This window comes from Oculina patagonica, chromosome 5 (assembly GCF_052425735.1).
Source record: "Oculina patagonica isolate OP01 chromosome 5, crgOcupat, whole genome shotgun sequence".
In the NCBI taxonomy this organism is placed as follows: domain Eukaryota; kingdom Metazoa; phylum Cnidaria; class Anthozoa; order Scleractinia; family Oculinidae; genus Oculina; species Oculina patagonica.
Window position 1 is genome coordinate 4,773,652 of NC_135762.1, and position 25,143 is coordinate 4,798,794.

The following is a 25,143-nucleotide window of genomic DNA, read 5'->3' on the forward strand; positions in this document are numbered from 1 at the left end:
AATATAAAATGAGCTGACTGCTGGGCCTTTGTCCAGCAGTTTTTTGTTGTCCTGTTTGAATTTAGGCAGAGGCACCTGGCATTATCAGGAACAGATCTTTTTGCGTTCGACGAAGGTGAACGCATTCCTAATTTCAAGTGGTGTCCTGTACACATACTGGGTGTCCTGCGTATACCAGGGGGAATTTTGGAGCTAGCATAAATGCCTCGCTTTCAAGTTATCGACGCCCATTTAATGGGCATACACACTTGGACTTACCGCATATGAGATCACACTTATCAACACTTATAACTTGCCCACAAGTCAGTCCGATAAGACCCAAAGAAACAAGGGAGAGTAGGGCGGTGGGGATGGCTGGGTGGTGGGGAGAGACACCCAACGATCAATTTTCTGTCTAAATAGTGAAAATAGCAGTAAACAGACAACCATCGAAGCTCCTGTCGATGGCCACCCATGAGCCGAAAAAAGGATTCATAACTATAACTGCCTGCTTACAGAAATGATTTTCAAAAACTAAGATTTCAAAAACCCGTATGGTTATACCATTGCAGCCATAACTAGAGATGCATGACCACCTATTATAGGGTTCGCTTGGAGAGCTTCCACTGTAGTATACTATATATAGGTTTCCGCAAGTGGGATATGTGCCAGAACATAAGGGAGTTAGGTCGTCATGTTTTCATGGTAGGGAGATGATGATTTCAAGCCTATAGGCGGATCCTTGTTGATGGTCGAAGTCCGATCTATACGTGAAAAATCATTGAAAATTTTATAGTAAGCTTGGGGAATAGCCTGCGAATACAGCCGCCACTCATCGTTCCCGCTACTTTGCTTTTCGCATGTGAAAACACGAAACATTGAAACAAACTGTTCTTCCAAAGAGAGCAAATTAAACATTTGCCTCGGTAGCAAAAATTTGGTTAATTCACATATTTGCTCCCTGGCAAATGTGAGCGTAATTGAGGCAAAATTATTTCTTTGACACATGCGCACATCTATAACAAATGTACACGTTTGCTTGTATGGCAAATCCGAGAAAATTGACGGTAAAGTTACTTATTTGTATCTCGCGCAAATGTGATGTAAACTTAGTACAAACAATTTATTTTGCACAGTGTTTACTTGAATTTGCATTAAGTAGTAAACGTGTAATTTATACACAGAAGGCAAATGTTTAACAAATGAACATGAAAGTTAAAAATTTGCCTTGCGAGCAAAAGTGAGGTAAATAAGGAGCAAATGTCATCTTTGCGTCACATTTGCACAACAATTCGTCAGATACAAACATTTGTGTTTACATGGACTTTACAACTTGAGCAAATTTAGTGCAAAGATAGATGCCCAAATTTGCATCATATTTGCTCAACTTTCAAACTTGAGTAAATCCATTTTTTCGTCCAGTGTTTCTACCCAAGTGTAAACAGCGTCATATGGGCATTACGGCAGGTCCGAATTCATCCTCAAGGCATATAATCCCCATGTTAAGATTTTATTAATTTTTTTTGGAACGTGACTAACTAAGAAAAACATTGCATGATTTATTTTACCTGATACCCCGGTTATGACATTTTATTTACAAAGGCGTAAATTGCCTTGACGACATACTAAAAGGTCTAACGTAAAAATATTGGACCTTACAGAAAAATAACAGCAATATGACGATGAACGTACTTGTACTCTTGCACGAAACGAAAAGAGCGGTTATGTCACGTGAGTGATGCACTCCTTAGATTTTTTAGCACAGCATAAGTAGGTTGGCAGTAGTGCTGCACAATACACAACCGACCATTAGAACAAAGTCAATTTCCCGGAGCGCGGGTGGTTGTAGACTACAAGCTCGAGGTCCCTCTTTGTTCGTCCGTCAAGCTTGAAGCAAAAAAAAAAATTGCGAATGAAATTAATTGATGGTCGCGCGCGCGCTTTTTTCGCTTCCCATTCGACAAAGTAAGAAAAAATAAGGACTGTCGTGGCCTAGGGTGGTTAATACTAAATTTCATGTGATTTTTGATCCGTAGAACAAATGTAATTTAAGTCGTAGCTATATTCTGTCAAAACAAATAACACATTTTCATTTCATAGAAACAATTTTATTGGTTAATTGAAAAAGGCGATATCGTTTTTATGCCCTTTCGGTTTGAACTTTCAAAAAAGCCTCAAAGCTAAATATAAGTTGTTGTACACGGGCAAAAATGAAAGTGGGAATCGCCGGTTTGCTTTGCCTTTCACGAATTTAGCGCCGAGCTAAAGTAACTGAGCAAAAAGGTTAACTCCGCCCAATCTGGAAGAAAATTCAAATAAGAATTGTTTGCTCGCGTTTCGGCACCTGTAAAACTCAAACAATACTCGTTCTCGTCATTCGAGCTAGTAAGAAAGTACAATCGTTTACTGAAAACTTTTCAACCGGTGAGAAAATCCAGTCGCATGTTAATTTTGATTTCATTACAAAGTAATAGGCGCACAATAGCTGTATTGCACAGACAAAACAAGACGAACAATTTTGCGTAAATATGAAACACGTTTACAAAAGCTAATTTGCAAAATTCGAAATACAGATTTATTTAAGCCCTGACTGAATGAATAATCGATCGCTCTTTTTAATCGCATAGTGTTCAAAGTAATCACGTTTGTTATCAGATTATCTACAACTTTTGAGAGGAATATTTAAGGCTTTGTTCGTGATTTTACAGTTAACGTTTAACATTTACATGTTTTCACGCTGCTTTGCGACTCAAGCGGCTTGAGTCCTCGACAAACATCACGCTATACCTGTTCATATTTACATTTTGTGCGGCGTGCGTGATAATGAGTCATGCTTTATGAAGCAAACATATGAAAAATTTAAAACCACAGGTTCTTTTCATTAGAATATTGCGTTTATACTAAACACATATTTTTTGGGGGAGGCGGGGGTTGTGCTTAGACCGCATGCTGTTAATATGAAAATTTGAACCGGGATACTGTATGTTCTTAAATTGCTTTTTCTTTCCATTTTTAAATCAAGGTGGTATTACAGTAAACCATTCTGAAACAAATTCATGTTCAGTTTTCACACTCAAAATATGGAAAATAGAATAACTTCATAACCAATTTCAGCCTGGGGTACGTTCTAAATCTCTTACAATTTTGACATTTTTCGACCTCGACCGTTTCTCGTTAAACAGGTTTTATAATAAACAAAAAAATAAACTTACTTTTCCAGCTATTTAAAGGTTCACGACAGAAAGCATGAAATGAAATGACGCAGGCTGAAATGTCTAACATAGACTAAGAAAAGAAGAAATATTGAGGCCTGTCGAGGTAACGCCGGAACATTTGGCTTATGATCGAGACACAAAGTTCACTGCAAAGAAAATGCCAGTCCACAACATCAGTGTCTAATGCCGCTTTATACTGCACCAAGATTTTTACGTGACTAAAAATATTTTTCGTTTAACGTCGGCGTTTAGCTATCACGTTTTCTCTCAGCAGGAATTGGAAGTAAATTTGCGGCATTTTTCACCAAAACCTTTGAACAATTAACAATTCTAACGTAAGTGTGCTAATCATGAAGAGTCTGGAAGCAAACCACACGCGTGAGAATAATCTGTTAAATAACCAGAAAAGCGTAAACCGTCACGTTCCTAAAGGACAGAATTAACCTGAAAGAGACAATCATTGTCAAAAAGATAGACTTAACTCAATTCTGGCATGTGTTTATTTAGAAAAAAAAAAGACAGTTTCCGGATGAATCATACAGGTATATATACACGAGTGTCAATGCCTCATGCATGATTACAAAACATGTCTTTTTATGCGGATGTAAACATTCTAGGGGGTATCAGTTTGTTTCGATACATTTTCGGCAAAACAGCTGGAGTCATGAACTTAAATTGTCAGTCCTTTTGAAGTGCAGTTAGTTGAGTTAGGATTGAGCAGATTGAGATGAGTAGCCGCACCGGAGGCGCAAACTGCATGATTTTTTAAGGAAAACAATTTGTAGTAAAGACGAATAGTTTTGGTATTGCCAATGTGAAAATATAATTATACTCATAAGCAAAAAGTTAGTATGAATAAACACACAAATTTGCATATCTTTACTAATCACTTCGGTACGTGTGTATAGAGTGACAAGTTAGTTTAACTTTGTAAACAACAAGGAAGCGCGAGTTTCTTTGAGAGCGCCTTGCTTGTAGGTTAACTAACGAAACAAGAACATTGAGAAGCTTGAGAAGCTTAAAATCGGGCGCTTTGCCTTGAAAGGCAGGGTTCAGTACAGCAGAAACCACGAAGCAGTTACTTAAGTAGCACTCAGTCCGACTGTGTTTGTGTAAGTCACAGGGCTTGCATGAGCTGTATTAGTGTGCATAATATAATATCTAGAACGTTGTCGAGATTGCATTATTACTTAATGACATGATGGTTTCAATTTATAAATGTATCTCACAAAATACAAATAAACGATTGAAGTAGACGACTAGACAATGTAAAGTTTTAAGACTTAGCAAAGTGCAGTGTATTGGTAATACTGTAAGGTGCGGTTTCACCTGAAGGTCGTGTGCTTTTCGGTATTTTCCAGGCATTGCACTTTGATGGGACAGTACTACAACTGTTTACCGGGGAACTACTATTGTCAAGAAAATGATCACAACTTGTTGATGAATGATTGAACATTTGTTTCATACCATTACTGTAATAGCAATTGATGAAGGCTTTTAGTCCTGAACCAAAGTATAAGGACTGGGAAATACTGAAACCCATTATCAGCCACCTTAAACGGAAATATCTTGTTGGTGTTTCAAGGAATCCAAGGAAACTTCACTCATCCCATGTATCTATGTATTGCGGTATTTTGTAATTTTTTGAGTGATTTTTGGGGATGTTTGGCAGGTGATAGTTTTTTTAAAAGAATTAGTAAAATTTAGACAACTAAGAAATATTGAAAATTTAATGTGAATTTAACATTGGAATTTGAAGTTAGAAATTGGCAGACGGACACCAAACAGTCCCGTGACATCCTGGAGTGTTTTTGCATGGGGGTCAACTGTGTGATGATGTTTCCATTTTTTTCTTCAATCCCCACTGATAAAGAACTGTTGTTGGTGTTATGTTGGTGTTATCACATGTCAAGCCTTTAACAAGGTATGAAAGAACACAAGGATTTAAATTATTCTGGTGCTCAATTTTTGCGTAACTAAAATTAATGTTACTCAAATTCCTGATGGATTCTGTCTTAAACTGTTACGAGCTTAGTATTTCCAAATTATTGCATGTCAATGTAAGGCAAGACAAGACATGCCTTGGTTCTTATGTAATTCTCTTAAAAACACATAAGATATTGACTATAATTTTGTCTGTGCTATGGCAATTCACAGTGGGGTGGTCTTGATGTGTCTTTAACTTGTAGACTGGACTGGACTGGACTAGTAAAACGCGGACTTGTAAAACGCCTCTAGACACTTCGAATTCCTTGGCCACAATCATCTCACGGCTCTCTTCAATACATAATGTCTCAAAAAAACAGTAACCTCAGAAAGAAGTCAGAAGCAAATAAGGTCGAAAGACCGAATTTGAACATATAACGGCAAATGTTCTAATGTCACGAACGTAGGAGTCGTGTAGGCCCGTCACCTTTATTTACCACATACTGCCCCCAAATTAAAACAGTACCCTCAGAAAGAAGTCAGAAGCAAATAAGGTCGAAAGACCGAATTTAAACATTTAACGGCAAATATTCTAATGTCACGAACGTAGGAGTCGTGTAGGCCCGTCACCTTTATTTACGATTGACTGTTGATTTTTGGACGGGCCCCGTTCTACCTCGTGCGAGCAATACAAACGACTGCACTCAACAGACGTCAAGTAGTGGAAAGAAAGAAACATATGCACACAACTCATAGCATCAATCCCGTTGTTTTAGTAGGGGTTTGCAGAACGAACATGTGCTATACTGCAAAAACATCTCCACGCTAAAACAGACCATAGAGTGCTCAAAAAAGCTAGAAATATGCCGTCGAAGAAACACACAAGAGCTTCAAACACAAATTGTTTCGCTCGCTAAACCGTTTAGTTTTATCCGATTTACAAGCGCTTGTTTTACAAGTCCGCGTTCTACAAGTCCGTGCTTAACAAGCCCTCGTTTTACAAGTCCGCGTTTTACAAGTCCGCGTTTTACTAGTCCTCGTTTTACAAGTCCGCGTTTTACTAGTCCGCGTTTTACTAGTCCGCCTTTTACAAGTCCGCGTTTTACCTGAGTCCGCGTTTTACTAGTCCGCGTTTTACAAGTCCGCGTTTTACTAGTCCGCGTTATACTAGTCCGCGTTTTACAAGTCCGCGTTTTACTAGTCCGCGTTTTACTAGTCCAGTCCAGTCCTCGAAATACAGTATCCCAAAACTCCCCGCCCTCTAAAGATAAGTCCTTGACGGTTCTTGTCGTTTTTCGGTTCCTATTCATCTTCGGCATCTTTCTCATCCATCTCTCGTTCTGTCCTGTGTCTGTCATCACACGAAAGAAAAGCTGATTCTCAAAAAATCTGCCACAAAAGGAAATTGACACAAAAACAATATGAAAACCATATATCGAAAGTTTCTTATTCTAAAATTTTATCATACGTCTTAATTCAGAGCTACAAAGAAGTTTCTCCTTTTGAGTTATTGATACTGTTCTTACAGTACCCTCTTTCCACTAGCGAAATTTTACAAAATTCCTTCGCGGCGAAAAGGTAGCGCGAATCCAGAACAGACTCCAATCGAGAGTGGGTTAATTCTAGATTACTATTAATTTACTATTACAACATTCATTTTTAAAATAGTTTCCCAAGCCGACTAAGCTAACTAAACGTCGAGTGTATCTTTCAGTAAACAAAACATGCCGTTATGACGCCGAAAATCCAGCTCACGCATACTATACCCCGTGACTCACGCAAACCTCCGACTTACGTGCTACTACAGTCATTCCTTTCTAAACATTTTTTTTGACCACCACCGTACCTTTCTACCCAAAAAACTCATGAAACCGCCCGGTTTTAACCTGTTTTAACCTTTCAAAAATTAGAGCGTTCGAAACTAAATAAGATCCGTAATCACAAACAACATACAGCCGTTTACCAGCACTCTTTAAAACTCCTGAAACCCTTCAAAATCAGGCAAAATAAATCTTTGAAATAACCTTTATCAATGTTTCTTATTTTTTATTCAGTTCTATAAAATGCCTTTCATACACTACTGTCAAACAAAAATTTCAATTTCCTCAAAGTTTCAAGACAAAAGAATAACAAATATTTCGTGCACAATGTAATTTGATTAAGCCAATATTATCACGTCTAAAAATACTTCAAGCAATTCAGTGAAAACCCCTTTTTTTTCGTATCAACGAAAACCACTTTCGAATAATCAATACATGAAAATAACAATAAGATCAAAAGGAAGAAAGGAACCTTTCTAATTATTTGAAGACTTTCAAAGCCGTGATATTATGCATCCAATCCGCGATAAAATTTAATTACAACAAAATCCAAGTTCTCATTTTGAATTCCATTTTTTTCAGTTGATACCTTTATCCAACTTGTGAAAAATTCCATTCAAGTTCCTATTAATACTGTACATTCCCAATGTTTTGCTCAGGTCTTCAGAAGCGTCTTACTAACCAAATCTAAAATAATTCCAAAACATGCTGTACAAACATTCTACTCTTTGTGACAAACGACTTGACGACCAATTGTTCAGAAATGAAAATCGACACAGTTCTTGCTAAATAAAAAAAAAGTTTTACGGCGGAGTCAGGCTCAAAAAATATACCGCAAGATCACACCCCCATTCATAGTCAGAAACCAGCAAACCATCTAGTTTGCTAAAAAAAACACTGCGTGACATCAATGACGTTACCTTTTTCATTTACAAAAATAACTTTAACTTGTCAAAGTAAGTGCAATTTCACAATGGTGAATATCAGTACAGTATGGGGCCCAGTTCTCGGCCGGGTCCAGTTCTCGGCCACTTTGTGTTTAACGCGTTTTTTCACACTCCAGTTGAATCAAAAGAAAAAGGTATTTCCTTCAAACGATAGACTGATTCATGTGCTTTAAGTATCTTGAGTTTGATCGTTCAATTCGATATAGAAAGCTCACACGTCGAGTTTACGCGGAGGTAGGTGAATTTGCATTCCCGAAAAAGTTGTTTGTTTACGGCTCCAAATTCATGGATGTAGTTAAATTCGTATTTTATCCAAAAGCCCCCACCATACGAGCTAATTTTTGGCATGTGAAACGTAGAATAATTCAGCTTTCTGCTTTAGTTAACTTTTCGTTGAACCGTTGTATTTTTTGGTCTTAATTTACTTCGAAATTTTTTCTTGCGACGTTTGCGTATTTGCCAGTTCTCGGCCACCCTGCTCGCTATCACAGCTTAGCGCTTGGTTTTTAATATAATTTCATCTGCTGCTGCCAGAATGAAAGAAATAAATGTTTTAAAAATAAAGTTCAATCTTATCTCTAAGTTTTGAGCTGACTCTTGTCTTGTCTATTATTTCTACAACACCTAAATCTTTCAAGACCTTTTCACTGCAAAATAAACCATCTAAATGCACGGGTCACACAATGCGGTTTTGCCAGAACCTGCACATAGGCAACTAGGCGCGTTAAAATCCTTCTTTTCTAAAGTAAAACAAAGCATCATAAAAATAATTTGGGATCGATATAGTATAAATAGGTTTACAGAGTGATTTTATGACTGTGAAAATTAATTGAGCATTTTTTTACAGATAATTACGCACAAGCTTTTTAGTGGCCGAGAACTGGGCCAAGGTGGCCGAGAACTGGGCCCACAAATGGAGCTTTTATTTTTATTATTGCTCGGGCAAATTAATTTTTGACCGGTCGATAGCTTTACACCAAAAAGCTGAATAATGTAGCTAGCTCTGGGAGAAATTTCAAGTTCCTGCGGTTCTTCTGAGGTAAGAAATACAAGTTTACGTCAAAAGTGGCCGAGAACTGGGCCAAGGTGGCCGAGAACTGGGCCCACAAATGGAGCTTTTATTTTTATTATTGCTCGGGCAAATTAATTTTTGACCGGTCGATAGCTTTACATCAAAAAGCTGAATAATGTAGCTAGCTCTGGGAGAAATTTCAAGTTCCTGCGGTTCTTCTGAGGTAAGAAATACAAGTTTACGTCAAAAGTGGCCGAGAACTGGGCCCCATACTGTACTTTGCCCCGTAAGCTTTTTTCTCTGTCCTTCCGCCGAAGCAAAAAAACACAACCTGATTACACATTAACCCAAAAGTCGACCAAGTGTGCCTGCAACGATTTCCTGTCAAAACTAAAATGAAAACCATTGCGGTATGCGTCACCCGTAGCGGTTTTGTAGCAACCCCAAGCTTTCCCCGTCTTTTTGGCCGCGCCAGGAGACTACGCTCTAGGACGACCAAAGGGTAAACTATAAATCGGCCACGCCCGATTAATTAGACACCCTGACTTTCTTTATTTAGTCCAAGACCAATCAATAAAGTTTTCATCGATTCCTAAGGGTTGGTCTTTTGGTTGTTGTAAAGAAACGGCTTGAAACAGGGTTAAAACAGCAAGGGATTCGAGGAGTTTTAACGTGAGGATAAAAATTTAGAAAAAGTAAGATAAAGAGCTAAAATGGATTTATCGGTTACCTCCTTTGCGTGCAATGTCAGCAATGCTTTGATTTGCGCATAAAGTCTCGGTTCAGCTGTAGCGTCCCCGAACACGTTCGGGTCTCCTTGATTCCGAGCAAATCACCTTGAGTTATCCGCGAGAAATGGCACGAAATAGGACATGTGTTACCACTTATGAACTGCAAATGATAAATGTCATTCGTCATACGCAAACATTACAAGCGCTCAAAACTTGTGTTAACATATATACACAGCTGATGGTAGTGTAAACATGTATCTAATGAAATATGATAACACGAAATGTAAGAAAAGAAACTTTAAGCTAAAATATTTTAATTTCTACCACAGTCTTTTCAAGACCGTGTGTCATCCAAGATCCGTTAGTTATTTGAATTCAACCAGTAAAACTGGTTAAGAATCAGTCAGATAACTTGAATGAAAACTGATTCCAATTGTCAAAAACCGGATATGATTTGGAGCTTAATATTGGTCACAAAAAGAAAGGACGTAAAGGAAACAAATGTTTATTGTTTTGTGTTGTGACTAAATCATTCAGAGCTTTGGCTGCCAAATTACGAAGACTATTTCCCTTTCTTTGTTTTAGCAAACTGTTTTTCTCATTCGAATATGCAAACATAAGGCTTAATAGGTTTACATTAACCCGATCGAGGCGGGCCCGGTTAAGAGGAAACGCGATTCTTATATAAAATTAGTAAAACGAGAAAGCACAACAACGTAAGTAGTTGCCAATCGCCTGGCTAAATGAAACAGAGGCTTATTTGCGGATGTTTCAGTATTGAATTTTCGGTTCTGCCAATTCATCCTAATTTTGTGAGGATGTAGCTGCTAAAACATAAAAAACCTCCCCCGTTGTTTTCAGTTAATGGTTTGGCAGCCCGTCTGGAGACATAATAATTTGGCCTTGAAATGTTTGGGCCCATTGCCTCGCTGTTGTAAGTGAACGTACTGATTCAATGACTCTTTGCACCCTGTAGTTTCCCTGCATGGAAGGATATTTTTTTTTTAAGTAAAACGCACGAAAACATCACAATAATCTCTGCCACCTGCACTTCGGCGGAAAATCAACAAGAATTTGTACCAGAGAAATCTACCTGCCTTCGAACATTTTCTGTCTAAGTCGTCGAAGAGAAAAAAGAGTATTAGAAAAACGAAAATAACAAAAATAGGACAGCTCTTGGTCTTCATCGATACTCTTTTTAAAATGACAAGTCCAAAGAGTAAAGTAAATAGTTACCAGTTTTGAAGAGCTGAAGACTGATCTAGAAATTTAAAGCCATTTCCTTCGTGAATTGGAATGCACATGCATGAACTGGATAATTTGCATAGTATTTGTGAAAAAAGCAAAAAAAAAAAAAAAAGGAATTGAGGAAAATGCATATATTGTGCTAACGTTTAAACAGGTTTAAATTTAAGGGGATTATGTCATGGATTTTAACTGCTTTTTGAACAGCCAAAATTTAATTTGTGTCGCAGGAAACCTAAAAATAATAGTCCATTTTTATTAAAATTGCTTTATAAGAGCACTGAAACTGTGAACGAGCACCTTTGGCTGCGGATGGCTCGGATGGAAACGGATTATTTATTCCTTTAGATGTTCAAAGATAATGTTTATTTAATGTTTAGTTGCATACCACTAATTTCAGAACAATCATTGCTCTTTTAGAGGAATATAAATGCGAATAGGACTTCTCAGTTTACATGAAATGCACCACTGAGTACATCAAGAGTAAGGAGCCATAATAATTTTTGGTGTTTTACCGTCAACAAGGACAACACTTGAAAAATATCAGCCTGATTTTTTCAAGTTGAGATCTAAAGTTCCTGTTGGTATCACAATAATATGACTTGTTTATCGATTCAGTACACTTGCATGGTGATTTTTAACAAAATTGGACCACTATTCGTAGTTTTCATATGATTTAAGCTCTTGAGTTTCTGAAGTAAAACTGGTGACAGTGTCCCTTTTAAAGTCCACCGGAATAATGTTTAACTAAAAATGAATTAATACTTAATTTTCTATACCAGTAAACGGGCGTGCTCGAGTCTTTCCCTGGATTGTATAGCATTCAACCAATAGTGCTCAAACTTCGTGACTCTACCTAAAACTAGAAATAGCTGACACTAGGTTGCCCCCGAAGTTTCGACGATGTTTATCGGTTTTTCTCTGCTGTTCATCCTTTTCTACAATTCAGACATATCATAGGAATTAATTTTCTATTTTGGATGTTTATTAATTTTGATACGGTAAATCATTTAATTACAAGAACGCAACAGCATCTTGACATCATTTTGTCATGTTTTGCTGTGGTGGGGGATCTCAGCTAGACTCAAGCTAGACTTTAGAAAAAGTCCGTCGTCTTTATTAATTTAACACGGTCGACCTATCGCGACTTGCGTGGCTCGTTTTCGCGACTTCGTCGCTTTGAATGGGCCGCTTTGCGGGCTCGAATCTAACACGCCTGCCGCGAGTTTTAAATAATCACAATGCATCTCGAGATCTCTTTTGAATTTCTTTTCTTGATGCCGCATAAGTTTTCTCCATTCAAGTAGTTTGTGCCTGGTAAATCACGGTCAGTTGGACAAAGGCTTTCTTATCGTAAATCACGCTTCATGACAACGATCAACTTTTTAAAAGGAAAGGATACCGAAAGAATTTCTCACCTTTGACAATGAAAACGCTTGACTTTCTAAAAGTCGCTCACTTCTGGTTTCCGGTCTCGCCTGCCGCGAGTCTTAAACAATTATCTCGAGATCTTTTTTAAGTTTCTTGTAAATCTCGTCCGGAGATAGACTGATCAAGGCTTTTCTCCGTTCAAGTAGTTTGCGCTTGGTAAATCGCGGTTTGGACTAAGGCTTGCTTATCGTAAATCGCAGACAAATTTGAAGATATGGCTTGATATGTTTGTACGTGTTCCTAGACATATTTCTTATTCGGCCACTCACTCTGCGAGTTACTTAGTTACTTATCGCGAAGTCTTTTCAACAATTGCATTGCTTTCGGCTTTTAGACATTGCGAAATGAATAGGCCCCGAATAAAACCTCAAATTATCTTTTCCAAAATTTTGCTCAACTGCAATCAACGTTTACAAGCGTCGTTTATTTGCTTGTTGTCATCCGTGCACGTGCTCATGCTTGGACTGTCATCATTACCCAATCATCGTTTACTTGCGTCATCATTGACCAATCACCGTATTTCGGCATTTTACAACTCCCGATACCTACTTGCGGGCTTTCAGCTTGTCGGCATTTTACAACTCTCGAGACTATTTGCGGGCAAAAATTGATCAAATCGAGAATTTTCCCAGTATATACTATATATATACTCTATATTCGCGCGGATTACAATGATGCCTCCTCGGGTTTTGGCCTCTGGGCCAAAACCCTGCGGGGGCAATTATCGAAGAGCTACCTCGTCCCCAGGCGCCAATCGGCCGAATGGTTAAGGCGGGAATTCAGGGAGTTCGGGAGAATGTCAAGCGAACCGTGCACGACAGTCCCACAACGCCAAGCGAACCGTGCACGACAAAGGAAGAGGACGCGTGGGGACGAGGCAGATCAAAGAGCATTGCTTGTTTGTATTGACGTCGACGCTTCTAAAGCTAAAGCAACCATATTTTCAAAGCGCGATGAAAATTTTTAAGGTGTTTTCATCCTTATATTCTCTAAGTTTTTTCTCAAAAAACTTTAAGAAATTTCAAAATCCAAGATAATAGTGAAGCGCGCGATTGACGTCACGACTCAGACAAGACTCAGACAAACAAACCGAAATGGCGGACGATTTTCCTAAAACATTTTCTAAAGCAGCCGCTATTCCTAAAACACTTTTATAAAACGAAAACTTCGCATAGATTTCTTATATTTCTCTCAGAACACGCTGATGTTTTTTGAGCCTTGTGGCGGTTAAATTCATGTGCTTCTATTTTTAGACCTCGCGCGCTTCGCTATTGAATAAAAACAATTCTTATTAATTTATTACTAAATTAAGTCCAGAGTAGGCCTTTCTCGATTATGCTAGCATTTTGTTCGGCATTTTTTGGGAAAACGAGCATTTTTTCGTTTTTTCTTCAAAAAAGAATTGCTAGCATTTTCTTTCACTTTTCATGACTGTGATCCAAATTTTCAGCACTCAGAACTAGGCATGAATAGATTGTGCCGGTAAATTCAGGAAAAGTTGCTTCACAATATACTCAAAAGTTGCTCTAAAGTTGCTTAAAGATCAAAAAGTTGCCACTTAAATTTAGAAAAGTTGCTTGCTTTCTAGAGTGAATTTTGCGTTTTCTAGAAATTGAAGCGCTTGCAGGTTTACTAAGAGTTGCCCCAGCGTCTATGGCAACCTCAATAGGGTCAATGTCTGAATTATTTCAATTTTCCTCGTCTGAAATTTTATCTGATTGCGATGCCATAAGTGACTCGCACTTAAGCAAATACCAAGATGGCAGGCTCTATGTTGCAGCGAGTAACCGCTGGATGTAAGCGCCCGTTAAATAGAAAGCCGCTGTCCAGATTTCGTGGGCGTAAAGCAAGTGTTATTTTATTGTCATTTTATTGTATATCCTTAGTTTTTAAAAAAATCAGTTTTGATAAAACCAGTTTTAATAAAATCCTTGGAAATGAAACGACCTTTTATGGTTTGGATCGGTTTTGAATCATTTTGTTGCTCAAAAGTTGCCAAGGAAGGCAAAAGTTGCCCTAGGTTGCTGGTACAACGAAAAGTTGCTCAAAACGCTAAAAGTTGCTCAAAAGTTGCCGAGCACAATCTATTTATGCCTACTCAGAACTCAGAAGGATAAATAATCCTAAAGTTTCACAATTTTGATTACATAATTTGATTGTTTTCTGTCTGTTTCGACTGTTTGTGCGTTGTGTTACTTGTGTACTTGTGTTTTTGTTTTTTAATATTTTATTTATTTTTAAAAAAATAAATATTTTTTTTATTTTTTTTATAAACAAACAATTATTAAGTATCACCTGTTGTTGATATGAGCATATAATGTGAAAGTTTGTACGTTTTGTTTGAAATAAAATAAAGCATTTTTTTGGAAATCAAGTGGCATTATTTAAGGAAATCAGGCATTATTTTAGCATTTTTTTTGGCTTTATGCGAGAATTTCTAGTAGCATTAAATGCCAGTTTTACTAGCATAATCGAGAAAGGCCTAGTCCAGAGTCCAGTCCCGTAATCCAGTCCAGCTGGCGAAGAACTTCAACAACGGAGGTTATGCTTTCTCTAGCTGGCTCTTTTCTCTTTCTTTTGCTTTTAAATTAAGCTGTTCAAGAAAATTAATACGATTATGGTGCTATGAAATAAAAATGTAAAACTCGACCTTCTGTCACTCTGAAACAGTTGTCTGTCAGTGCGAAGTTGATTAAAAAATAAATTCATTACAAAGTCTTTCATGCGCTAATTAGCAACCACAATTGGGGAATAGCTCCAAGGCATAATATTTATTTTTGCTTACTTAGTATGACGTTAATTCCGGCCATCGAAATGCCTTAGTGTTCTTGCATGCTTATAATTTGTAGGCACGTTATCTTTGTTTTATAAGTCCTGTTTTGTAAAAACAGTGATTAGACATAATTAAAGAAACATAGTTGAATTATCTCTAAGCACAGACTGACAAATCCCATATCTTAGCAGTTTATAAAGGAAATACGATATATTCAAAAGTATGTAGTCGGTTTGCTAAAAAAAACCTATAAAAAGTCGCCCAGAATTAGCTTGAATTGGTTTAGTCTAGCAAGACTTAAAAGCTTAATAAGAATCTTTAGCACACACTTTTTGTTTACATCAACACCGACCCAGTGCTGTAATGGATTTGTAAGCACTCGTGCAAGTTATACGAAGTTTTGCCAAATGGATAAAAAATAACGTAATTTGGTGAAAGGTTAGCCTGCGTAGCTGGCGGATTTTTGGTTTTAGGCTAGTCACGAGAATTTTTTTAACAAATAATAATGAAAAATTGCAGTCAATTTGTAAGACCGCAAAAAGCCTCTTTAATACTTGTCACTCTTAATAGTGTGCAAGAAAATGAAGCCAGTTTATCTCGAAGGCCGTGTTGGCGACCTATATACTTTAAACATTTGTTAAGAAAGGAGTTGCTTACCGGTAGCTTAAGTTATCGTAAGCTATTCAATGCTTTTAACATAACTGAAAGAAAAAAAAGGGGTCGGATTATAAATACAATCGAAGCGAGAAATATTTTGCTGCTGCATGGCTGCATTCGCTGTTGCTTTAACGGTTCAGATCTGACATCGATTCGATTTTTATACAGACCGTATGGTAAGCTACTGTATTCCAAACGACTCAAGCTGACACATGAACAGGACTTTGAGCTACTTTGTGATGCACGACAAGAATTTCCTATTCGTTCAATATTTAATTAGAGGAAGCCGGTTAAAACATTGGGCATTACAGGATTATGAAATGTATGGCACGAAGCTATAAACGTATTTAAACCCGCCAAAAAAGCAAGGCACATGGCATAGACAAGTTGGGAATATCGAATGGGACTGTTATAAGCTGAACTGACCTCTGTAAAGTTGAACTGACGGTCTCACGCAGTTCGTACTGATCATCTTGTTTTAAACGCAGTCCTTCGTTTGAAAAAGAAATCATGGCCACAGGAAAACTTACCTTCTGAGGCTTAAGTTGAAATCACTGAGGTGATGTGTATCAAGCTGGTTCAAGCAATAATGAAGTTTGTTTCCATCCTACCATGTAATGATATGGTTGATGTCGATCCTAACGTGGTGTTTAAGATTTTAAAACTGTGACTGACCTTAGTAGACGTCTTAACCACGCAGTGTGGAACTGCTGCTTGGACGAAATCGATCAATAAATACCAGCGCGCGCGATATGGGGCTTATGTTTATCAGTCGAATCAATTTCGCTTGAAACGTGAAACTATTCAAAAACTGGCTATAAATAAACAACTTGATAAAATTTAAAATACTTGCCTTCAGGGTGAGCTATACTGTTCTTATTTCACCTACCGCGCGAGAAATTAAAAGCGTCTTTTCTCAGCCGCTGGGAAGGTGTCTAAGTGGCGAGTGCATGAAACATAACAGGTTGTTGTAGGATTTTATCATGCCGTCTACAGGATGCTTTAACTAATTTTAATTACCTTAATAATCGGTCTTAAAGTCCCGGAAATGCCAAAAGTTCGAAATTGAATTAATATTAATGATAGTACATTAAATTGCCAAATTGGGAGCCTTGTAAAAAATCATCTGTAGCATGGCCACAAATGCAAAAGTACTGCTCAACAGCTTTCATTTAAAGAAAAAAACACACTGGTATTTAACCGCTAACTTAAAAACTGATTAGGACTCTTTGAATCGGTCTATGTTAAACAGAACGACGTAAACGTAATGTTGTTACTGAAATAGCTCTTATTCAAATGCTAACATGCCGGGGGTTTTAACCGCTAACTTCAGTACATAGTTAGATCCACCTTGTACAGCATAATAAACAGTACAACATGACAGTACTTCTCGAAAGCCTTCATTTTCAATGGTAACACACTAGGGTTTCATCAAAGATTCAGCAAATTCGAAACACCCTGTAGAACATAACAAAAGGCAGCACATGAAATTACTGCTCAATAGCTTTCATTTTAAAGTTAAGACTTCCTTACAAAAGTTAAGACTTCCTTAACTTGAACAGCATTATAAATAGAACTGCATGAAAACACTGCTCAATAAACCTCCATTGCTTTTCTTTGATCATGGCCTCGCACACTTGTTCAGCATAATACACACTACTCTATATGAAAATGCTGCTCAATAGCTTTCATTTGAATGGTCAACACTAGGCTAGGGTCTAATCCACAGACTTAAAAGTTAGAACCACCTTGTACAGCATGATTAACAGTACCACATGAAAGTACTGCTCAGTAGCTTTTATGGGTCACACACTAGGGTTTCTTGCATCCATAGCTGGCTTTAAAGTTAGAATCTCTTAGTGCAGCACAATAAACAGCACCACGTGAAAGTATGCGTTTGATATGATCACACACTCTCCCAGTTGTTTAAAAAACTGGATATATCAAAATACGTAAATTATGATTCAGATGTAACAAACTAACCAGAGTACCGCATTTTACTTTTATGAAATACCGTTTCAGGTTAAGTTAGCCGGCCCAGTGACAGATGACTTGAAAACCCTGCGAGTTCCACATTGGAACTCCAAACTTTACCGCATGTATTGAGAAATTTTGAAAATGTTCAATGCTTACAAATCAAATAAGTGTATACCTTATTTGGCGCAACCCAATTCAATTTACAATTATCAACAAATTTTGCTGATCTCAGCGAAAATCAGCTATCCTTTTTAAAAACGGCGTAATTTCTCACCTGACAGTTAAAATTTTGACAAATTCCTAACCGCTATTAGTAAACGCCATCACACTCAACGCAGTGCTACTGCACGTGCTTAACAACAACAAACTAGGAAACAATAAGAAAGAGTGTACTTATAAAAGAAGCAGTGTACTTCGTTTAGTCTGTATAAAGACGTCTCCTGTTTCTTTTTCTGCCGCAGAACGAAATAGGACACGGCTGCACGCAGGCTATACTTTCTTTAGTCCTCTAAGATATGAATTGTGAGAATTGGTTCTTGTAAGAAATCGCAGAAAACTAAGTAGCGCTCTCACGGATTCGATTAAAGGCTCCAATGTGGAGTCCGAAACAGCCAACTGATAAACTGAGCAACTGATAAACAGTACCTTATCGCGAGTCTTGACCCATGTATTTAGCTTACGTATTTACTATGATCAGCACTGATCAATAACAGTTTCTACTGTTCATCTCAGTTTATACACCATTCCGATCGAGTAAAACTGTTGTTTTAAATGCAAGCCGGAATAAGTGGTTTAAAATTTTTGTATTTACCTTTTGAATGAATCTGATTCTCCCAGTCGTTATCGCAGCCTCACATCAAAAAGACGTTCTACGATAAAAGAAGGAAAATTTTAATCAGTTAATCGTCAGAAACATATAGCTCGGTCTCAGTCATTAAACAAAGTCTTACTCCTCGAGTCGAAAGAATGCTGGGCTGAACGAGGTCCGATTTTCAGTATTTTATCGATATCGATCAGTAAGCGTGGTCTTTTGTTGTGTCCCAGTGGGGTCATGATCCTAAGCAACTAATCTGTCACTTCGAGAAATTGTATTCAAATTCCAGCCTTTTACGACTGAACTCTATACAGAAAGGGCTCGATAATCAGTTAATGACCTCGCTGTTTCTATGGAGATAATGTTAAAATTCGACGTGTAAAGTAAAAGCGTTCACAGCTTCTTTGTTTCGTTGTTGTTGATTATTTTTTCAGTGCAGATTGTGCGGCTAAAAAAGAACATGCAAAATAAGATTTTTGAAACAACAGATGAGAAAGCTCTCACTGTTCGCTGAGTGAAAACACGTTGGTAATGTTATCATTAAAACACAAAGCCACCAACATCTTGATATATGTTAAGTTTTACACTTGAAAAGAACTGATTGTCTTTAATCTCGTCGATAAATGAACATTCCTCGCTTGTTTTCACATTTAACAACTTTTGGCCAAATACACTCCTTTTTCATTAAGAATATTGATTTTCCTGTACAGGCTGAATATTTTTATATTTCTGCCGTTTTAATGCTGAAAATATTCTTGTGAATATACTTAGATTATAGCGTATGGCATTTCCGTTTTAGAATGTATTGGGGTATCACATACAAGTGTTTGGTGTATCAGTTCTTCCTGAAATAGCATCAAACATACGGCTGGTATTGCTTTTTTGTTGTTACGTTTTTTATGGCTAGTTTTGCCACTTAGAGAAAGGAATAACATATAATTGAATCGTATTGACAAATTTTTAACACAAAAAAGTATATTCTTTTCAAAATCTTAGCCTCGGGTTTATTCTTAAAATATTCTTAAAAAAATTTCGCAAATTTCAGCCTCGATATTCTTATAAAATATATCATTCTTACAGAAAAACAAGAATGTATTATTTGTCTTTTTAAAGCTTTGACACCTGAGAGTGTTAAGTGTTAGAACTAAAGAAGTACCACTAGCGCGGAGCATTTATGGTGACGGAAAACTGAGGCCAATATATCCACTTGACAGGACGGACACCAAAGGTTGGCGCCTTTGAAGCCCTAAAGCTAATATAAGCGCTACAATTTGTCGACCCGATCTGCATTTTGAAATATGCGACTAAAAGATTCATGTAAGCTCTGGTTGGCTAAAATGGAATCGATTAATAAATGCTCGCAATTTGGTAAAGCAGTTTTATCTTTCTTTCCGAGATTGAATTTGTTTTTTCGAGAGCGCGTTACAAGTTCTCGAAGGAAAAAAACGCGGACTTCTACGCAGGCTTAACCTTTCTGTCGATTATTCTTTCTTGCTAACTGCTTAAAAACATTCAAGACAGGACCCTCGAGTCAGTCGCTCTATACCTATGACCACTGAGATAAACAGGATAAATTTCCCCGTTTAAAGACTTCCTTCAAACAGTATATTACTTCATGCAATAACAAACAATCAATCAAACAAGCAAACACCAGCAAATGTATACCTAAACAGCTTTCAAGCTCTCACAGATATTATTTTGAAATAGAAGAAGAGACTTTAATTTAAGGCGTCTCGTGGCGTGACGAATGACAAAAATACAATTCGCTTACAACTATTTTACCTTACATAATCTGTAAACTTACCTCATGAATTGGACGCAAGACATGTCCAGACTGACCGGGTGACAAAGACGTTTTACCTTCTCCATTATAATAATTTCATCGGGCATTGTGGCGTTTTTAGCGAGGTAAAATGCAGAATTCAGCGGGCTAAAATATATTGGACCAATCATTCAGCGGGCTAAAATATATTGGACAAATCATTCAGCGGGCTAAAATATATTGGACAAATCATTCAGCGGGCTAAAACACCAATCAGAAAGAAGAAACTAACGAAGACAACCAATCAGAACTGAAGACCATTCAACTGCTCGCGCCGTTTTCTTGCTGGCTGCATGGCACAAGCTGGCATCACTTCAAGCCCCGTTTAATTTGAGTCGAGCTTTAACAAATTTAACTACAAAACTACGTGATTTCTGGTATCGCCTGCTTTGCCATGCGCTGTGTTTCTTTGGAAGGCCAAATTCAGGATTGCCCTGAAATTTGGAATGCTACTCACCACTTTTTATTAGGGACCTTACGAAACCACGACGGCGACATTGACGACAACGTCGATTTAAAAATGAATTTATATTTTACTTTAGAATGCTGCAACTATTCTAATTTATTTAGTGCGTTCGTGGTGTCAGAACTGATCTCTAGCTGAATGGTAAGCGCATCATTAAATTCAAACTAAAAATATGAAAAATTCGCCGTCGTAGTTCATGTTCTCCAGACTACGCAGAATTTGGTCATTTCACGTCGTCGTTTTGCAGATGACGACTAAGAAATGTACGAGATGGATAACGTACGTGCTGTGAAGAGCTATTGTTGTACTCATTAAACCTTTTCTTCAGCGAAGTTTTCGTTGCAGTCGCCGTCCTGGTTTCGTTAGGTCCCTAATTATTCACCGAAGTGGAGGTAAATATCCAGATGTCTTTAACTTAGGATCACTGTTTGCCATTCAGTAAATAGATCAGGCACACTCATCGGTTTTGTTTATTTTGCTTATTTTGTATTGTGATTATATCGGGATCAGTGACTGATTTATAGACAAAGAAGTCGTAACTGCAACTGTCACGCTCTGCCAGATGTTCCTTCCCTAAGTAGGTTATATGGATTTCTCTACTGACACAGCGGCCTTCACACGACAAACTAGTGGCCAACTCGTGTTGGTTGGCAAACTCAAGTTGGTGTGTGTGAACGACGCAACAACGTCAAACAAGTTGCGAACTGTTGGCGACAAAATAGAACTTGTCTCTATTCTCGCCAACAGTTTGCTAACTTGTTTGCCAACTGTTGTTGTGTCGTTCACACACACCAACTTGAGTTTGCCAAATTTAGTTTGAAGGCCGCTTTTCTTTTCAGAGATTTTGCTTCCATTCTCGTTTAAACTCAGATTTGAAATCAGCAAACTAAATAACATTTGCCGCCGTTAAACGGAAAAGTAGCCATAATACAGGTCACAAAAAATGGAAACCCGCACACAGTTATAGAACTTATAAGCCTTAATTCAATAAGAAGGCGCTAACCTTTTCTTTATCTGCTGTCTTGTCAACTCAGTCGTCCCCAATTAAATATCTTGCTTTCCTTAAAGCAAGATTTTTCGCGTTGGATGTGCTAAACCAAAACTTTATGGCGAGACAGTTCAGTTCCTCTCGATATGAAACTGATAGTATAAGTGATCTTCTCCGGTCGGTAAATATAATGAGTGCAAATCCACTCAGATCTCTTAATATAAGTTATTAATGGCTTACAGGTGATATGCAAATTATCCACCGACAAGACTGTCTGTTATCATGATAGATAAGGGCTTAAAATTAAGACAGTGGATAGTTTTTCGTGGCAGTTAGGCAGCAAGGAACCGTACAAGCTTTATTCTCGAGTATTAATTAATTATTGAATTACAGATTATAGATTAATTAGAATACGTCACACGTCAAAAATTAAATATATTTAATGTGCGTGAATTGTAGCTTTCTAGGGTACCTTTATCGGAACAGCAATCAACAAATACTTCCGCAATTTGTCTTTTTTATGTTAATTTTATAGCTTACAATCGTAGGTTGCTAGCAAATGGGTCGTTTATAAATTAATATGTCGCCTAAAAACATAAGCTACCGCTTAAGATTCCGAATCCTTTTAAAATTTGATTATCCCGACCGGTATAAATTGATTTTACTCCTGAATATTTTCACCGTGTTTATAGGAAATTAACATCGTTTCATTGACCATGAATATGTTTCAAAAAGTGTTTTAAAAATGTGATTTTGTGAATAATAAAATTTTCCAAGTCCCTCATTCTTGGTCAACTATACACCCGGAGGAAATTACAATTTCAAATGCATTTGCGCATTTGTTTATCAGTTGATAATTTTTCATATCAGACTCAGACTATCCACTTATTGACTGGAGGCCCACAAGAATATATTTGTCTGATATTTGCTCGAAAGATCATTAATCGCACATGCACGGTAAACGAGTACTGAATATAACACACATGCAATAACTAGGCGTAAAGTGTATTCTGTCATGCCAACGTTATTGCGCTTCACACAATTGGCAAGTTGTGAAACGTGTCGGTGAATACGGCTCAATGGCTGTTGAGTCGCGTTGGCACTACATGAACGTATTTTTATCTGACGTCATAAAAAAATCTCAAATCTAAACTACTTACTCTACAAAGCCTTTCTTTAAAAATACGTTATCTACGGCTATTTAATTAATTGTAACGTTTTTGCAAATTGTCATACTTATGAAACGCTTAAAATGGAAGATATCAACGTTTTAAAGTATCTTGAACGCTCAGTGAGCGCGTTTTCGCCAAATCGTATCAAACATAACATTTTTACCGCATCATTTGACTTTTAAGTTCAGAAATGGAATTTGCATTTGAACGAAACTGGTTGAATGTTTTGATAATATTTAAAAAAAATTGCCACATTTTTAAAGTCCCACCTTCACCCAAACGGCCTTTCGATCGTTTGTTATTGTTTTGTTTTCTCACACACACGCACCCATGTTGCGATCGTTTGTTTCATTTACAGGTCCTTTTCCAACTGACGTTATCGTGAACCAACAGGTCTTGCTTAGTCGGTGAAGCTGTTCCAGCTTTTTTTTACCCGTCTCACAACGCCTAATGTTTGATCCAGAATGCAGGTTATAAAAACGGCTTACGTCATACGCATTGCATTGACAGGTGCAGGGCCTCACTTCCAGACCGCTTTCACTGCTCACGTGACCTCTTCTGAACCCACACACGTGCGCACGCAGTGCTGCCAGTTCGTTTGGATTACGTCAACGAAGCCTGAAGGTGTTATGATAAATGTCAGTAATATCGGTTAAGATTAGGAGTACATAATGAACTCCTAGTGGAGTGGATGAAAACAACTTTAGCTTACCGGTAGCGGCCTTGCTTTAGAATTATTTGAGGTCTTCTGTTATTGAATAAAACAATTAGATTCCATTTAGCCGTGGGTTTGTTCAGGTATAAGAAGACGTCAAAAAAATAATTTTGTTCCTACTACACTTTGACGTCAACTGTGGTCTACATCTGATCAGACGCACGGCAAAAATTCGGTGAGCTTGAATAAATTGTATGATATTTCATATATTATGTACGTATCTTCATCTTCTAATGGTATATTACGAACTCACAAAGAGACCAGCTCCCAGTCGGCCTGATGGTTCAGTACCACTGCACCATTTTATTTCCTTATGTCTAACTAAACACTTTTACATCTGTCCAATTTTAGGACAAGGGAAGACAAGCCTATCGATTTTTTCTTTTTTATCGGATCATTTTTTCTTTCGCTTGACTAAAATAAATGGTATGTTTACAGTGGTCATGCATATAGCTGCCAGATAGCTAGTTCAACCGCAACTGCTGCGGAATTCTGCGCTCGTTGCAAATATAATAAAGGGATTGATCACGTGCTTTAGATAGTATATAATCAGAGTTATTGTATATGCGTATTGGAAACTGAGATTGTTTACAAAATTTCCGAACTCCCATAGCAGCATTGTAAAGACGCGAGGAATGGAACACAGATGAAAGGCGACGACAAGTAGGATTAGCGTCTTAACCACTCGAGCTCTGCTCTGCGTGAGTTTGCGGTGTGCATGGGTGTCTAAGTCGCTCGAGTCGAGCTGAATGGCTGTGGAGTCGTCAGTACCAGCCATGACGTCAGTATTGACTACTTTGACAATGTAGGAGTACGTATAAGTTTGAATCACCAAAGGCACGATTACAAAAACGACTGCGAGATAAACTACATACACCTGGAGAAAAATATGCGATGGCCATTGGACCCCGCACGCTGAAACACCCTCTATGACCGTCTCTTGTACGATCAAAGCAATGGGAAGGCCACTGGCGATGTAACAAGCCAACCATATAACTCCAATAGCTTGTTTTGTTCGGCGAATGGAGAGCTTTTCTTTAAATGGCTGCACTATTCCCCGATATCTTTCCAAAGCGATCACGGTGTGGGTCACCACCGATATGCATACAATAACGTCTTGGAGTGGCGCTAAGAAGTGGCAGAGGAATTCGCCGAGAGGCCATCCGTGGTACATCTCCACGAAGCGGAGCGGAGCGACTATAACCGCTACCAAAAGATCAGCAATGGCGATATTCATGATCAAGTAATTACTCGAAGTCTTAAGGTTTCGCTGGCGTTGGAAAATGGTTCCAATAACTGTTAAATTACCCAGAAAGCCAAAGACTATCACAACTGATAAGAGAACCACAATAATCGTTTCAAATTCATTTGTTCCATAGAATCCTATTGAACCAATTTGCTCTTGAGCCACTGAAGAATTGCCTGTAGCATTTTGTGTTGATGATGAGTTCGC

General features: G+C 37.8%; 2 protein-coding genes across 11 annotated transcripts in view; both read right to left on the reverse strand.

Moving 5' to 3' along the window:
* Positions 1-25,143, reverse strand: part of LOC144653892 (substance-K receptor-like) — a 106,621-nt gene that overhangs the window by 11,003 nt on the left and 70,475 nt on the right. The window contains exons 1-2 of one of the 10 annotated variants that reach the window (XM_078514018.1): positions 16,267-16,486; positions 9,630-9,790 (exon numbers count right to left, since the gene is read on the reverse strand). The exons of 4 other annotated variants lie outside the window; for them this stretch is intronic. The gene's annotated coding sequence lies outside the window, so the exon portion shown is untranslated. Of the gene's footprint in view, positions 1-1,410; positions 1,436-1,671; positions 2,463-3,191; positions 3,893-9,629; positions 9,791-16,266; positions 16,487-18,524; positions 18,834-25,143 lie in introns of those variants that run through there. 5 more of the 10 variants (XM_078514021.1, XM_078514024.1, XM_078514026.1 and 2 more) reach the window with 5 other exon arrangements.
* LOC144654193 (substance-K receptor-like) lies at positions 23,967-25,137 on the reverse strand (the record flags this gene model as incomplete). Its single annotated transcript, XM_078514279.1, has 1 exon — positions 23,967-25,137. A coding segment is annotated over one exon (978 nt), but the record flags the coding sequence as incomplete, so codon positions are not given.